A 17846-nucleotide genomic window follows, 5' to 3' on the forward strand; every position below is an offset into this window, starting at 1 on the left:
GTCCCAAGTATTTTTCTTTTACTTTAGAGAGGATGTCCTAACCACTGGAAGAGATTAATCAAAGAATTTCTATGCTTATATCCATAACCCATGGACAGACAATAAATAGTGCAGTGAAGGCCTGAAGAGGGGGTGAGAGCAGGGTGGAGGGGATCAATGGGGGACAAAAAGGGATATCTGTAATACTTTTCAACAATAAAGATAAGTTAAAAAAATACAAAATAACATTACAGTGGCAGGTCTTTTAGTCCTCATAGAGTTATCTCCCACTTTCTGAATGTGTTACCAAGGACTCTAGGGTATCAGCCACCTCTTGCCTATTCTCTTAATCATTTTATCCAGTCAGCAAGAGATCATCTATGTAATGGGTTAGGAGATCTTATGTCTTCAGATTATTTTTATGACAGAGAGTAAGAGAGTTAAAATGGCCCCAAGGCAAAATTATAAGTTAATATTGCTCCACGTGAGAAATTGTAAATTAATATTGCCCCACATGAATACAAACTGTTTCTGAACCTTTTTGTAATTGGAATGGAAAATATCTTCACCACATCAATACCTGAAGCTTAACTAATTAATTGTAACAACAGTATTATATCTGTGATTGCAGCTATGACCAGGGCTAGGATTTGGTTAAACCTGTGGCAGTCTACAGCCATTTTGTAGGGTTCATCTGTTTTCTTTTTTCTTTTCTTTCTTTTTTTTTTTTTTTTTAATTGATTTTGTACAGAGAGGAAGGGAGAGAGATAGAGAGTTAGAAACATCAATGAGAGAGAGTCATCGATCAGCTGCCTTTTGCACACCCCCTACTGGGGATATGCCCGCAACCAAGGTACATGCCCTTGACCGGAATCGAACCCGGGACCTTTCCGTCCCCAAGCCGACGCTCTATCCATTGAGCCAAACCGGTTTCGGCTCATCTGCTTTCTTCATCACCCTTGCTTAATTTAAATCTTTACTGATGGCACTAGTTTGCTATCCTTTTCTTTTCTGGAAACAGAATTACTATCTTTTTTCTTTAAGTCCTCACCTAAGGATTTCTGTTGTCTGATAATTCTTTTGTGTATCAAAGCAGGAAAACAGTGTTGGGGAGCAGTCTGCCCTGGTATTAAGGCATTATTCTTTATAAGAGAAAAAGGAAGTACATTTAATGTAATTTAAACTACATATAATCACTGTGCTAGAGAAAGGTTCCCCAACTCTTTCACGAAGTGAACAATAGGATTGTCTCACTGGATGAACTGAGTTATCTTCAGTGGTCAGCCAGGATGCTTAAATATTTGGGATTTTAATTTCTGGCATTAATTGTGTATAGGCCATCAGCCATACTAGGGGGAGTTGAGGGAGTTCTTTTCAGATTTCTTATAATTCAGAGATTTTATGATTCTCCTAGATCACTGTTCTAAGTGATTGCTTATAATCATAATTGTTGGGGTATCATTATATTTTAAAAGTATATTTGAAATAATCTAAAATAATTTCTATTCTTTAGGATTTAAACACTATTTATTCTTATCTTCATGGAATGGAAATATTATCAAACCTCAGAGAACATCAGCTTAGGTAAGTGTGATGCTATGTTTAAGAACTGTGCTATGTAGTTATTCAAATGAGTTTAGGTATATAATTGCAGGGCCAAACTCTTTTTTAAGGACTTTTTATAGAATGAGCGTAAGGAATTTGTGTTTTTCATACCAGTTTTTCTTAGCCATGGGAATCCATATAACTTGTCTCCCTCAAAATCTAACTACTAATAGCCTATTGTTGATCAGAAATCTTACTGATAATATAAGTGATTAACACATTTTAATATGTTTTTAATTGATTTCTTTTAAGAAGAGGGGAGAGAGAGAGAGAAATATCAACTGGTTGTCTCCCATACTTGGCCTTAACGTGATTGAACCCATAACTTAGGTATGTGCCCTGACTAAAAATCATACCTGCAACCTTTCAGGTGCACAGGACCATGCTTCAACCAATTAAGCCACACTGGCCAGTGCTGACACATATTTTATATGTTATATAGTGTATTTTTACAATTAAGTAAGCTAGAGAAAAAATGTTATTAAGAAAATCATGAAGAAGAGAAATATATTTATAGTACTTATTGAAAAAAGTCGGCATATATGTGGACCTGCTCAGTTCAAACTCATGTTGTTCAAGGGTCAACTGTAACTATGTAAACCAAAGCACTGCACTGTGCTAGCCTGTGAAAATAAAACGTCTTTGTTTTGTTTTTATAGTTCATGTTTATATTTACTATGTCAGATGCTTAATCTTAATTATGCTTAAATATAACTATAAATTATGTTTGCTCCACCCTGAATTTGTAAAAACAGTTTGTGTGCTATTAAAACTGCTATTTTAACTTTGCATAACATTGTAATTGAAATGTATTTGCCTTCTATGGCCAGGTTATCCATCTCTTTTTCTGGCTGTTTTTATTTTTATTTTTTAATGTTTTTATTGATTTAAGAGAGGGGAAGGGGGAGAAGGATAGAAACATCAAGGATGAGAGAGAATCGTTGATCTGCTGCCTCCTGCACGACCCCTACTAGGAATCAAGCCTGCAACCTCCAGCATGTGCCCTGACTGGGGATCAAACTGTGACCTCCTGGTTCGTGGGGTGACCAACACTCAGCCACTGAGTCACACCCGTCTGGCTGTTCCTTAAGTTTTGGGTTATGGACCAGATTACTAATTAATTCTTTGGAATTTATTATTTTCTGTTTCCTTTAAAACAATTCAAGTGTTAGTGTGTATCAAATAAGAAAGAAGAAAACTGAAAATTAGAACATTTAGTAATACTAAGCATATATTTTAAATGAAAGTAAATTTATATAGTTATTCAACAGAATTTGTGTGTGTGTGTGTGTGTGTTTGCATCTGTCAGTAACTGTTCTTCACAAAAGGATTCAGTGTGAATTGACAGGTTATAGGATGTACATAAAGGGAATTATACTGTTGCCACTTAATATCTAATTGTTTTTTAAAATGTTGCATTTAATGTATATATTTCTAAACTATTATAGTTTAGTGAAAAATGTAGTGGTAGATCTGATAATTTCCTATTGAGGGGATTATAACAGAATTTTTTAAACAAAATTTAAGATTAAAAATCTTTAAAATTTTTACTTTTCAAAATAGACTAATGTCTGCAAGAGCGCGCTATGAGAGATACAGTGGCAATCAAATTCTTTTTTGGTAAGTACTTTCATAATTAGCTTAAATTAATTGCTTAAATGTTTAAATTTTGACTTTTAGCATTGAAATTCTGGAACAATTTCTGTAGAATAGATTGAAATATATTCACAAACTATGAAATACAACAGGCATCGAGTATACAAAAGGTGTACAGTGGGGCAATGGTTAATAATATAGACTCCTGAATTGGGGAACTTCTGTAATATTGTCAACAATAAAATAAAATACACACACACAAACAAACCCCCACACACTCACACACTTGTGTAATTCCTACCCATGTGAACATGCAAAATATGCCAGGTCTCAAGAAGGCTCTAGTCAGTTTTCTTGGAAAGGTAATCATCTGCAATACTACAATAGAATATATCGCTGTCTATTAGTTTTGCCTCTTTTGAATGTCATACAGATAAAATCTTCGTTGGGCTTTTTCTCTCTCTTAACTTTACAAATGTCTGTATTTCTTTCATGTTTTTGCATTCATTCTTTTGTTGTTGTTGTTAATACTCACCCAAGGGTATTTTTTCCCCATTGATTTTTAGAGAGTGAAAGGGAAGTAGGGAAGGAGAGAGAGAAAAAAACATCAATGTGTCTCACATTAATTGGTTGCCTCATGCACACACTCTGACCAGGGCTGAAAATCGAACCTGAAACCTAGGTTCATGCCCTTGACCAGGAATCTAACTTTTGACTTTTTGTTGCTCAGGCTGAGGCTCTAACCACTGAGTAGCCGCTGGCCAGGGCTGCACTTATTCTTTTTCACTGCTTTATAGTATCTTGTTTTGTGAAAATAACACAATTTGTTTATCCTGTTAATATATATTTAGATTGTTCCCAGTTTTTTATTATCATGAATAATAGTTTCTTTGAACATTTTATTCATATCTTTTTATGCCCTTATTTACTCATTCCTGTTGGTCATATTCTTCTTTGTTTTTTAATATATTTTATTGGTTTTTTTTGGGGGGGGGGTTTTTTTTTTTTACAGAGAGGAAGAGAGAGGTATTGAGAGTTATAAACATCAATGAGAGAGAAACATCCATCAGCTGCCTCTTGCACACCCCCTACTGGAGATGTGTCTGCAACCAAGGTACATGTCTTTGACCAGAATCAAACCTGGGACCCCTCAGTCTGCAGGCTGACACTCTATCCACTGAGCCAAATCAGTTTCCGCCCTTGTTGGTCATATTCTTAGTAATAGAATTATTGGAACCTCACATGCTCAAATTTAGGAGATTCTAATACTAGAATCTAACATGCATTTCACTTTATTATCTCATTGTGATTTTATTTTACATTTCCCTGCTTAATAATAATGATGAATAATTTTCCTATTTTTATGGGCTATTTGGATACCTATTTCTGAAATTCTGTTTCAAATTTTATCATATTTTAATTGGGTTGTATGTCTTATTTCTGTAGATTTTTAGAAATTCTTCCTTAATTCTCTATTTCAAGTTCTTTGTTGGATACTTATGTTGCATATATCTTCCCACACTCTGTGGCTTTCCTTTTTACTCTAATAATGGCATTTTGAAGAAGAAAAATTCCTAACTTCCTCAATTTTTCCTTGTCATAAGTACTTTCCATATCTGATTAAAAACAAAATCTATTTCTTCCTCAAGATTATTAAGATATCCTTTTTTTTTTTTTTTTTTTTTTTTTTTTTTGCTACAGTGGCCTCTTTTATTATATAGACTAGTGGCCCAGTGCACAGATTCATGCACAGTTTCGGCAATGAGGTAGATTTTACACTTGATCTTAGCCAAAAGGCCGAGAAGCGATAATGATGAGGTAGATTTTAAACATGTTGAGTTTGAATTGTCTGTTAGATATACAAGATGACATGTCAAGTAGAGAGCCAGATAGATATATAGTTCTTTACTCAAGGAGAGATTTTTTTTTTTCATAAATACTAGAATCTTCTTCATATTAAAATTGATTGAAGACTTTAGGTATGATAAATAAAGATATTTGAGAGAAAGAGATTAGTTTAGATTATAAACTAACATCTAACAAGATTCTGGGTTTTTACTGGATATTTAACTGAACTAAATGCTGATGGACTTAAGTTATCTGATAATCTTTAATTTTATTCCTCCAACATAAAATGAGAGATTGGGCAGACATTCTTATGTCCTTCAGAATGACATTGAAAAGAAGTAGATTATTATCCAAATTTTGTTGAAAGTGAAGATACAACATTGATAAATGTATGCATTCCAAATAATATTGTCTTCAATATACAGAAAAGTCATTAGAAGTAGGATTTCTAATATGCAGATATAGTACAATATTTAAGTTAATCTCTAGCATATATGATGATTTAGTACACAAAAATGATGAATGTGAACATAGTCTGTGTTACTTAATTTGTAACGATATGCAATACTAGAATATATTTCATGTTCTGTTCTTTGTATTGAATCCATTTACACGTGAATGTGTATGTTTATTTACTCATTTGTTTACTTATTTATTTAAATAGTTCAGAAACTATTGCCAGATGTTGGTATATCTTGCTTTCTGGATCTGTGCTTATGAAAGACTCCATGGTCTTGCCTCCTTGCAGGTAAGTTTACATTTGGTGTTTAGTACATGTGGCAGGCAAAGTTAACATATCTATTTATTTTATCTGTTATGTTAAACTAATTTATGTAGGATGTGTATTTTTCTCTCAGGTGATAACATTTTATAAATGTCTTTGCTTATTGATAATTGGCAGTACTTGGCAGAAATCAATGGGTATTTCATATTCCTTTATTTTTTTAAATATCTTTTAATGATTTCAGAAAAAAAGGGAGAGGAAGAGAGAGAGAGAAACATTAATGATGAGAGAGAATCATTGATCATCTGCCTTTTGCACACCCCACACTGAGGACTGAGCTTGAAACCTGGTTGTGCCCTACCCAGGAATTGAACCATGACCTCTGGTTCATAGGTCAGTGCTCAACCATTAAACCATGCTGGTCAGGCAATATTTTGTATTTCTGAGGAAACATATGTCTTTAAGTTTATACCGTGACATATAACTCTGTAGTTTTTATATGAAATTTGGTCTGATTTATCTAATGGTTTCTGGATACGTTGTTCTTAATGATTATATAGTGAGGCACTGTATCTTAATAGTTAAGAAATTGGTTTTTGGAGAAAGGCAAACGAGATATAATAATCCTGATTTTATCACTTACTAGTGATCTGACTTTGGACAAATTTCTTGACAAAATGAGGATAATAATAGTGCCTCCTTAATGTCTTATGAGATTGGCAGGCTACTACTCAAAGGTCTCAACAGAAGTTTATAGACGTTGACACGCTAGAGGCAGATTACCTGAGTTTATATCTGCACTTTACTACTCCTTGAGCAAATTACTTAATCCCTTTGTATCTCAGTTTCCACATCTGTGAAATAGGACAGTAATAGAACCTATTTCATAGGCTAGTTTTGAGGAATAAATGAGTTACTATCGATATATAGTAAAGCTCTTAGAACATTGTCTGACTGTTAATAAGTAATTGGTAATTATCCAGATAGTTGTATTATCATTTGTTCTGACAGTAATTCTTAATATTGTGGGGCCTCAAATTATGGTTTGGTGACATAAAATTTTTTTAGAGGCTTTTTTCCAATAATGTTGAGAAGATTTTTTTTTTTTTCTTTATTGATTAAGGTATTACATATGTGTTCTTATCTCCCCATTGCCCTCCCACCCTCACCCCTCACTCATGCCCTCACCTCCCTGGTGTCTGTGTCCATTGGTTAGGCTTATATGCATGCACACAAGTTCTTTGGTTGATCTCTCCCCTTTACCCCAACTTCCCCTACCTTCCCTCTGAGGTTTCATGGTCTGATCCATGCTTCTCTGTCTCTGAATCTGTTTTTATTTATCAGTTTATGTTGTTCATTATATTCCACAAATGAGTGAGATCATATGATATTTATTTTTCTCTAACTGGCTTATTTTGCTTAGCATAATGCTCTCCAGTTTCATCCATGCTGTTGCAAATGGTAAAAATTCCTTCTTTTTTACTTCAGCATAGTATTCCATTGTGTAGATGTACCACAGTTTTTTAATCCACTCATCTGCTGATGGGCACTTAAGCTGTTTCCAAATCTTAGCTATGGTAAATTGTGCTGCTATGAACATAGGGGTGCATATCTCCTTTCTGATTGGTGTTTCTAGTTTCTTGGGATATAGTTCTAGAAATGGGATCACTGGGTCAAATGGGAGTTCCATTTTTAGTTTTTTGAGGAAACTCCATACTGTTCTCCACAGTGGCTGTACCAGTCTGCATTCCCACCAGGAGTGCAGGAGAGTTCCTTTTTAGAGAAGAGATTTTTTTTGTCTTTTAAGAAAGTAAGATTTCTAATTACAACTAAATTAACTAAGTTGCAAACATATTAAATTTAAGTATCAAGGTAAAGTTTACCCAATGAATGGTATGGGACATAATAGTTTTGATACCATTTTTAAAGTCTTAACATTAGACCTAAAAGTCTCCATCATTGGCCTTTGGTTAAATGAAATCTGGGTTTCTTGAGTAGTAGAATAAAACATAGTTGACTGTTTTTATAAATAAAATAACGTAGTCGTTTGGTTATTTAAGGAATAGTGCCATATCAGAGACTCAGTTTGGTCTCTACTGTTGACAGATAAGTTACCCAGCAGCAGTGGGGTGGCTGGGGAAAGTGCTTGATTGACACCCAAAGAGAATGTTATTTCACTAAACTGATTACTAAAAGCCACCTCTACGATGGATACCCTTTGGGCTTTCACATGGGGTGCAGAAAATCTTCAAAGCCCATTCTGAAAGAGATCCTTCTACCTACCTCTTCCCTACTTCTTTGTTACCAGTCTCCTAATCCTGTTCTTTCCACATCCCTGACCATTCAACCAAACCATTAGTAATTGCCCATTTAGTTCCATAATCTTTTAGTTGAGACAAAATGAACAGATGTATTGCTTGAAGTTCTGTTCCCTAGGAGGATTTTCCTTCATCATCTTCCTCCAGGGTTACCTCTGAGTGGGGCTATCCACTTTTGGGTGGTGTCACCTCTTTGTGCAGACTCATTTGTAAAACAGGCTCAAGTTTTCCTCAGTCAACTCATAAGAGGTGGGCATAGATACAGATTGAGGGAGGAGGCAATGCAACAGGAGTTGGTGTTGAAGGAGTCTGAGCCACCTGATCATGCAAGATATTCTGGACCTAGGTAAACTCAGTCTCTTATGTACCATATTTATTTGATAATAGGTTGCTAGCTACTTCTCATGCCCAACCCTTATGGCTAGGTTGCAGTTCCTGATGGGAAGTTGAGGCTATAATCACCTGATATGATTCGTGATTAGACTTTCCGTCTCTCTCAAAACCCAGTAGCAAGCCAGAAGTATGTTCCTGAAAAGCATTAAGTACTCACTTAACATTGTAGAAGTTTTTTGGAAACTGTTATTTTAAGTGAAATGACAAAGCAAACCAGTTTTACCGTAGGCTAATTGATATATACAAGAATTAAGTTTTTCTGGCATATTTCTGGCCACAAAAACATCATTAACTTCTAAATAAAAACCTAAAACACTTCTAATATTAAATGTTGAAACATACAGCATTAAAACAAAAAAGATTGTCTTGCCTTGAATTCAGATAACTGATTTGTTTGAAAAGGGCCAACATGTTGTGTGACATGGAAAGAAATTTCTTGGGGAGGCAGTTTTGGAAATGGATTCTACAGATAACCAGGAATAGGGAGGCAAAAAACGGAGGGAACCAGCATTTCAGTTGATTTTCTCAAGCTCCAAAGCATTAATTTATTTAGAAAACGTTTTTTGAGGTGCCTGCATGTGTCAGACATTATTGGGATTGAGAAAGGTTTTCACCTTTAAGTATCATTGTCTATTTTCTAAAGACATTTTTTCTTTTTTACAAAGTAATAAATTTGTACTATTCAAAAGTCAAAACAGGCCCTGGTCAGTTTGGCTTAGTGAATCGAGTGTTGGCCTATGGTCCTAGGTTTGTTTCCGGTCAAGGGCACATACCCGGGTTGCGGGCTTGATCCCTAGAGGAAGGCATGCAGGAGGCAGCCGATCAATGGTTCTCTCTCATTATTGATGTTTTTAATCTCTCCCTCTCCCTACCTCTTTGAAATCAATAAAAATATTTTTTTAAAAAAATAAAATAATATAAGAAGTATTTTAAGAAGTATTATTCCCACTATTGTTGTCATCCACATCATTAAACTAATTTGCATTGATAAATACCTATTTTTATTAATACCTTCTGCATATCTTTCTAGTGTCTAATATATTTTTGAAATAAAACCAGTATTTATACTTATTTTTCCTATTTCTGACCCCAAAAAAAATATTGCTTCGTTTTTTTTAAGTAGATGTGAAAAATGAATGTTTATGAATTTCTGTGAGTTACTATAAATTGAACATTTGCCTAGTTACTACCAAAATCAAGAAATAAATATTGTCAGCATTGTAGAAGCTGTGTTTTCTCAAATTAGCTCTTTGAGAAAGCATGTCTTTTCTCAAATCAGCTCTCCTCCTCCCCCAAAAAACATCCATCATTTTCCTAAGTTTTAATCAGTTTTGACTATCTGTCAAGTTTTAGCCTGAGGTCATGCAACCTAACATTGTAGTTTAGTTTTGTTATTTTCAATCTTAATATGAATATAAATGTGCAATATTCTTTTATGTATGGCTTCTTTGGTCCAATACTATGTTTCTTAGATTCATCTGTGTTGTTGTAGGTAGTTATAGTTCATTCTTTCTTATTGCTTAGCATTTTATTGTTTGTGTTGTTGAGGGCCATTATTAGTAAAGTAGCTGTGAACATTTTTATACATTTGATCCACATGTGCATAAATTCCTGTACAATATACCTAAGGTGTGTCTATATTCAGCTCTCATTGTTAATTTGCAAGTTGTGTTCAAAAGTGGATGTACCAATTTACACATCCACCAGTAGTGTATGAGAATTCCTGTTATTTCACATTCTTATTTTTAATGTTTTTGATGGATTAATGTTAGCTATTCTGTTGAGAATATATGTATATATATATCTCATACATTTGATATGTATATTATTGATTGCTGATGAGTACATTTGCATAACCTCTTTTGTAAAGTGCTTTTTAAAATTTGCTCTCCATTTTTCTACTGCATTGTCTTTTGTTATTGAGAGGTAGCAATTCTTTGCATATATTCTGAATAAGAGTCCTTGATTGGTTATGTATGCTGCAAATATCTTTTCCCCACTCTGTGCCTGCATTATTTGTTCTCATGAACATAGGTTCTTTACTATAGAGTTATTCAGTCTTTTCCTTTGTGTCTTCTTTGCTTAAGAAATATTTCTGTACCTGAGGATATTTTCCTTTATTTTTTTTTTTAGAACTTTTCTTATTTTCCTTTCACATCTACATCTATAGTCTACTTAAAATTAAATTTTGAGCATGATATAATGTTGCATGGTTTTTCATATGGATTCCTGTATTTTATTCAATGCCTCCATTTTTGTAAATCAAATATCCATATATTTGTGTGCCTATTTCTGGGCTCCTACTAATCTATCCATTATATTTTGTCTATCCTTGAATACTACACTGTAGCTTTATAATGTAAGAGAGGGAAAATTTCCTCCTACCCTTCTAGTTTCTTTGGCTGGTTTAATCAAAATAATGTAGGTTAACAGGAGAAAAACAAATATAATTATACACAAGGGCCCCACAAAGTCAGTTGAGGTGTATATGTTAATCTGAGTTAAGGAATGGGATAGGGGCCTGTGTCTTCAAAGGAGAGAAGGGTAATTCACAGGATAATAAAAGCAGATGTTTAGTAATTAGATGTTTGTCCTAACACACAGATAGATCGCTCAGATAAGAAGCTACATCTAGTAACAGCCCTTTCTCTGGGGCAGGCACCCTGTCTAAATCCTTTTTTTTTTTTTTTTTTTTTAATAATATATTTTATTGATTTTTTTACAGAGAGGAAAGTAGAGGGAGAGAAACACCGATGAGAGAGAAACATCGACCAGCTGCCTCCTGCACACCCTCTACTGGGGATGTGCCCACAACCAAGGTACATGCCCTTGACCGAAATCAAACCTTGGACCCTTCAGTCCGCAGGCCGATACTCTATTCACTGAGCCAAACTGGTTTTGGCAACATTTTACTAATTTTCTTTCTGGCACTTCTATTATAGAAAAAGGGCAAATAGCAATATTAAAATATTTCCTCTAACTCCCTTTTAATGTGCATGAATTTCGTGCACCAGGTCACTAGTTTATTTATAAAATCGCAGCGGTAGAAGAAGTATTTCATAGAAGAAATGGGTTTAGGAAACAAGCTATAAAAGCAAAGAAAGGGCCCTTGGAGCTTAGAAATTAGAAAGGTCAAAGTGAAGTGCCTGGGGGTTGGGGGAAGGTCAAGGTGCAGGCATGCTCTCAGGAGGGAGAGCGTGCTGGGTCCTCCGTCCTAAGGGTTTTAAGGGTGAAGATTTTAGGAGAGGTCCCAGGGGATATCTCAATAGTATATTCATCTGTTTTCCAGGTGTGTGCTTTCAGGTTAGGGGTCTCCACTGATTGATTATTTGGTCCCAAGGCAGGAGGTCATTTTCAATGTAGCTGGTCCTGAAGTGTGGCATTGTTTATCTGGTTTAGCTGCTTTTCTGGTCCTGGAGGTGAAATATAACTGAGGCCTAGATGTTATCTCTAGGGAGGAAAGGTCATGGTGTCCAAACTTCAAGACCAGTGATACGCTAGGGGAGAAATGAGGTCCCATCCTATAATTGTCTTTGTTAAGCACTCAGAAATTTCTGTCCTGGTGACCATCTGTACCTGGCCCAAGGTCCTTTCTCTGCTTATGTCTGTCTAACTGCCTACCACAAACCTACCACAAACCTTTTTATAGGCCTGGGGAATGACTACACACCATGACCTGCCTAGTTAGGAATTTATGATCAAATCTCCCTGTGAGGTTACTTTAACAGCGCCTTTTTGGTCCACACTATTATGTATTTTGAGCTACTTTTTTTACAGGGTATGATATATAGATATAATTTTGTCTTTTAATCTATGCATATTCAGTTGTTTCAACATCTGTTGACCTAACTTTAATTGACCATATATTTGTGGATCTATTTCCCAAATCTTTACTTATTTTCATTAATTTATTTTTCTGTCTGGTTGCAGAACCACATTATTCTGATGACTATAGTTTTGTAATAAATCACAAACAACTTTGCCAAATTGTTTTGGTTATTACAGGTTATTTGCACTTACATATAAATTTTGGAATCAGTTTTATTTATTTATTTATTTATTTATTTATTTATTTATTTTAAATATATATTTTATTGATTTTTGTACAGAGAGGAAGGGAGAGAGATACAGAGTTAGAAACATCGATGAGAGAGAGTCATCGATCAGCTGCCTCTTGCACACCCCCTACTGGGGATATGCCCGCAACCAAGATACATGCCCTTGACCAGAATCGAACCCGCGACCTTTCAGTCCCCAAGCCGACGCTCTATCCATTGAGCCAAACCGGTTTCGGCGAAATCAGGTTTTTTTTATTAGTCTATCAAATTGAGGGAGTTTTCCTCTATTTCTTGTTTACGGATAATTTTTAGTATGAATGGATGTTCTGCTTTGTCAAATGCTTCTTCTGCATCTATTAATATGCAATTTTTCTTTTTAAGTCTGGTTATATAGTGGATTACATTTAATTGATTTTTGAATGTTGAACCAGCCCCACATACCTGGGAAAATCCCACTTGGTTGTGTTGTATAATTCTTTTTATACAACTTGACTCTGGTTCCCATCGACACCCCAGACTCTGATAGGAGGAAGATTTTCATACACATTTTACTAATTTTCTTTCACAGTTCGATTCCTGGTCAGGGCACATGCCCAGGTTTCAGACTAACTCCCCAGTGTGGCGTGTGCAGGCGGCAGCCAATCAGTGATTCTCTCTCATCATTGTTTTTATTTCTCCCTCTTCCTTCCTCTCAAAAATCAATAAAAACATATTTTTTTAAAAGTTAGAGATGATCAGGTTCTATGACAATCTAAGATTTAATTTAGAAAACTAGACTACTGTTGAAATCTTCTGATGTTCTCTATTGCAGCTGTTTCATTCTTCATTTCCTCTTGATTTATACTCGTATTGGTGTATTTCTCATTCAAGCTCTTTATAATTTTTCCTGAGTTACATGTAATTCCCATTCAGATGTTTGAGCATCCTTGTAACCATTACTCTGAATTCTTTCTCTGACAAATTACTTGCCTCCATTTCATTTAGCTTCTTTTCTGGTGATTCCTCCTTTTCTTTCATTTGGGGGTTGTTTGTCTTCTCGTTTTTGCTATTCCTTTGTATTTGTTTCTATGTATTAGATCAAACTGCTATGCCACCCAGATTTTTTGGGTTGGTCTTACGTAATAGATACTTTGTGAGACCCAGTGGAGCAGTCTCTCAGATCTCCTGGGCTGGGTGTTTTAGGGAGGCCCCATACTTGAGATATTTGTGTTCTCATCTTGTAGTTGGGTCTTGAATGTTATTGTCTGGTTTGTGGATGGTGTCTCCTCTCAGGGTATCTGATTTATGTGGCTTACTTCCTACCACACCATGCCAGCCGTGTGTGGTTGTGCTGACCAAACAGCACAAAATACAATATAAGACAAAACATGACACAGAAGGACAGAACATAAATGTACACGAGACACCTATAGCACCATCAAAAGTAACATCAGAAAGAATATATACACCCCTATATCCATAGCAGCGCAATTTATAATAGTTAAGATTTGGAAACAGCCTAAGTGCCCATCAGCAGGTAAGTGGATTTACAAAACAAGATACATTTACACAATGGAATACTATACAGCAATAAAAAAGAAAGTACTCTTATCATTTGATACAACATCGATGGAGAATATTATGGTAAGCTAAATAAGCCAGTGAGAGAAAGGTAAATATCACATTATCTCACTCATATGTTGAATTTAATGAACTAAATAAACTGATGAACAAAAATAGACCCAAAGACATATAAGCATGAACAGACTATTGAACCTCAAAGGGAAGGCAGGGGAGTGTGGATAGTAAGAGATCAACCAATGTATGCATAACCCGTGGACGCAGATAATGGGGTGACGAGGGACAGTGGGTCAGAAGCAGGCTGGAAGAGGTTAAAGTTGTAAAACTTATAACAATATAGATTTTTTTTTAAGGGAAAACTATAGTTGGTCATATATCAATCAAAATAGGAAATATTACTTGAGACTAAGATCATAATTTTAGGAATACATAACAATTTTATTGTATATGCATTTAATAATACAAAATATGAGAAATAAAAACTGACAATTGAAACAGTCAGTAGAAATTCAGAGATTTCAAAGCTCTACTCAATAATTGATAGCACCATTAGACTGAAAGTAAAGGTAAAGCTTAAAAAGTACTATCAACCACTTGGATTTGATACATAGTTTTTTTAAAATGTTTTTTTATTGATTGCAGAGAGTAAGGGAGAAGGAGGGAGAGAAAGAAACATCAATGATGAGAGAGAACCATTGATTGGCTGCCCCCCATGCCTCCTACTGGGGATCAAGTCTACAGCCCAGGCGTGTGCCCTTGACAGGAATCCAGGACCCTTCAGTCTGCAGGCTGACACTTTATCCACTGAGTCAAGCCATCTAGGGCTGATAAATAATTTTTTGATATGTAATTCTAGAGCATATTCAGATCAGATGATTTCATATTGAAATCATCCAGAGTTTGTTCTCCAAGTAAGTATATTGGAATTAAATTATAAATCAATACTAGAATGAAATATTGGAATTTAAGCAACACATTTGTGAATAACCCATAGGTCAAGGAGGAGTTAACAACAGAAATTAGAAAATGTTTTGAAATGAATGAATTTAAACACATATCAAACTATATAAGACAACTAATGCATCTTAGAGGGAAATATATGAGAAAACAATAATGGGCTCAATTAGTCATCTTAAATTCTATCTCAATAAGAATAGTAAAGTAAGCTCAAAGCAAACAGAAGTAAATTAATGAAACATAAACCAGAAAAACAATAGAGAGAAATCAATGATTGAAGGGTTGGCTCTTGAAAAGGCTAACAAAATGATAAATCTTGAGACTGATAATGTAAAAAAGAGAAGACACAAAGTATCAAAATCAGACACGAAAGAGCATATTACTATCCTAAAGAAATTAAAAGTACAGGTTATCCTTGAACTACTCGAGTTCAGGTAATGACCCTCCTTTTCAAGTTGAGTTGAAAGGTATGTAATAGTGTACTGTTGACTGGAGGAAGCCTTATTCAAACATAAAACAGTCAACAAATATTTGCATGTTATATGTATTATATACTGTATTCTTAAAATAAAGTAAGCTAGAAAATAGAAAATGCCATAAGAAAATGATAAGAGGAAATACATTAAGTGAAAAAAAATGCGCATATACATGGACCTGTGCAGTTCAAAGGTCAACTGAGTTATTAAAGAATTTTATGAGCTATTTTATATTAACAGATGGGCAGATTTTACAAAGACAGACATTACCATAAATACACTCAAAAAGTAATGGAAACTTTGAATAAACTTATAAAAGGTAAAGAAATTAATAAGTATATTCCCACAAAGAAAAGTCTAGGTCCAGGTGGCTTTACTGCTAAATGTTTTTCAAACATTTGAGGAAGCATTATTACATATCCTGTGCAAACCTTTTGGAAAATATGGGAAGAGAAGAAACTTTTAACTTATTTTTGGGGGCCAGTGTTACCCTAATACCAATGCTAGACAACATCACAAGGAATGAAAACTACAAATTATCTTTCGTAAACATACATGTAGAAACCATTAACAAAAAACAGGAAACCGAGGAGAATCCAAGATGGCTGCTCGGATAGGCACCTAGCCGCAGCCGCACGCAACAATTTCAATAAAATACAACTAAAATATAAAATGGACATCACCCAGAACTACAGGAAAGTCAACTGACTGGAAATTCTACAACGAGAAGCAAGGAGAAAACCAGAAGGAAGCGCGGAGGAGCTGTAAAAGCCTAAGGTACGGAGACACGTGGTGCGCGGAGAGGACGGAGCCAGAGAGGAGGGAGGCCGAGTGCCTGGCTGGCGTTCCCTAGCGGGAAGCAGAGAAAAGCTCCGATTGTGCTGGGCCCCCAACTGCTCTGAACCTCCGTTCTAGGCCAGACCCCGGGGACCCAGGCTCATCCATAGGGAGCTGGGCTGTAAGGCGGAACCTGGGGAAGTGGTGAAAGGAGGTCCCAGAGGCGTGCACACTGTGCGCAGAGAAGGGCCGGCCGGCTGTGCCCTAGGACTGCCCTGGCGGGAAGGAGACTGGGGCTCCAGACTGCTCTGAACGCCACCTCCAACTCCACTTCCAACTGAACTGAACCCCAGTTTCGGGCCCATTGCAGGAGAGCCTACACTGTTTGGTAGCAGGCGAAAATCGAGGGCACCTTTCTCTCAGAGGCGCTTGCAACAAGTACTGAAGGACCCTGAGTCTCAGGAGTCGCATAGGGCGGGGCTGACGGAAGCCAAAGCTGTAGGCTCCACCCTGAAACTCCGCCCCATCAGAAAAGCTGTCTGCGAAAATGCCTAAACCAAATAGATCACAAACAAAAGAAATGGAGGACAAAAAGCGACTGGATATAGAGTTCAAAACCACACTTATAAGGTTTTTCAAGAGTTTCCTAGAAAAGGCCGATAAAATAATTGAGACCTATGAGGATATGAAAAGGGATCAACAAGAAATAAAGAATACATTGTCTGAAATAAAAAATATTATACAGAGTCCTAAAAACAGAATAGAAGATCGCAAGAATCAAATCAAAGATTTGGAACATAAAGAGCCAGAAGACACTCCTCTGCAGAAGCTAGAAGGCAAGAGAATCCAGAAAATTGAAGATAATGTAAGAAACCTCTGGGACAACTTCAAACGATCCAACATCAGAATCATGGGGGTCCCAGAAGATGAGAGAGAGCAAGATATCGAAAACATACTGAAAGAAATAGTGACAGAAAACTTCCCCCACCTGGTGAAAGAATTGGACTTACAAGTCCAGGAAGCACACAGAACTCCAAATAAGAGGAATCCAAAGAGGACCACACCAAGACAAATCATAATTAAGATTCCAAGAGCAAAGGACAAAGAGAGAATATTAAAAGCAGCAAGAGCTAAGCAGGAGGTTACCTATAAAGGAGCACCTATACGATTGTCAGCTGATTTCTCAACAGAAACCATGCAGGCCAGACGGGAATGGCAAGAAATATTCAAGGTGATGAATAGCAAGAACCTACAGCCAAAAATACTCTACCCAGCAAAGCTATCACTCAGAATCGAAGGTCAGATAAAGAGCTTCACTAATAAAAAAAAGCTAAAGGAGTTCATCACCACCAAACCAGAATTATATGAATTGCTGAAGGGGGTTCTTTCAGAAGAGAAAGTAAATAAAGATAAAAATTATGAACAACAAATACGTAACTATCAACAAGTGAATCTAAAAACCAAGGAAATTAAAAAAAAAAAATCTGATGAACAATATTAACTGTTGAATATAATAGAATCAGAGGTATGGAAGGGGAGTGAACTAATGATTCTT

At 35.7% G+C, this 17846-nt stretch overlaps 1 protein-coding gene across 5 annotated transcripts in view; it reads left to right on the forward strand.

Annotated features, from left to right (window-relative positions):
- Positions 1-17846, forward strand: part of RAPGEF6 (Rap guanine nucleotide exchange factor 6) — a 156960-nt gene that overhangs the window by 9806 nt on the left and 129308 nt on the right. For all 5 annotated transcript variants that reach the window (XM_084886552.1, XM_084886553.1, XM_084886548.1 and 2 more), the window contains exons 2-4: positions 1493-1563; positions 3148-3204; positions 5693-5776. In XM_084886552.1, coding sequence (XP_084742678.1) covers positions 1493-1563; positions 3148-3204; positions 5693-5776 — 212 coding nt within the window. The remainder of the gene's footprint in view (positions 1-1492; positions 1564-3147; positions 3205-5692; positions 5777-17846) is intronic.

Source organism: Pipistrellus hanaki, assembly GCF_964339955.1.
Source record: "Pipistrellus hanaki genome assembly, chromosome: 5".
NCBI classification, from domain to species: domain Eukaryota; kingdom Metazoa; phylum Chordata; class Mammalia; order Chiroptera; family Vespertilionidae; genus Pipistrellus; species Pipistrellus hanaki.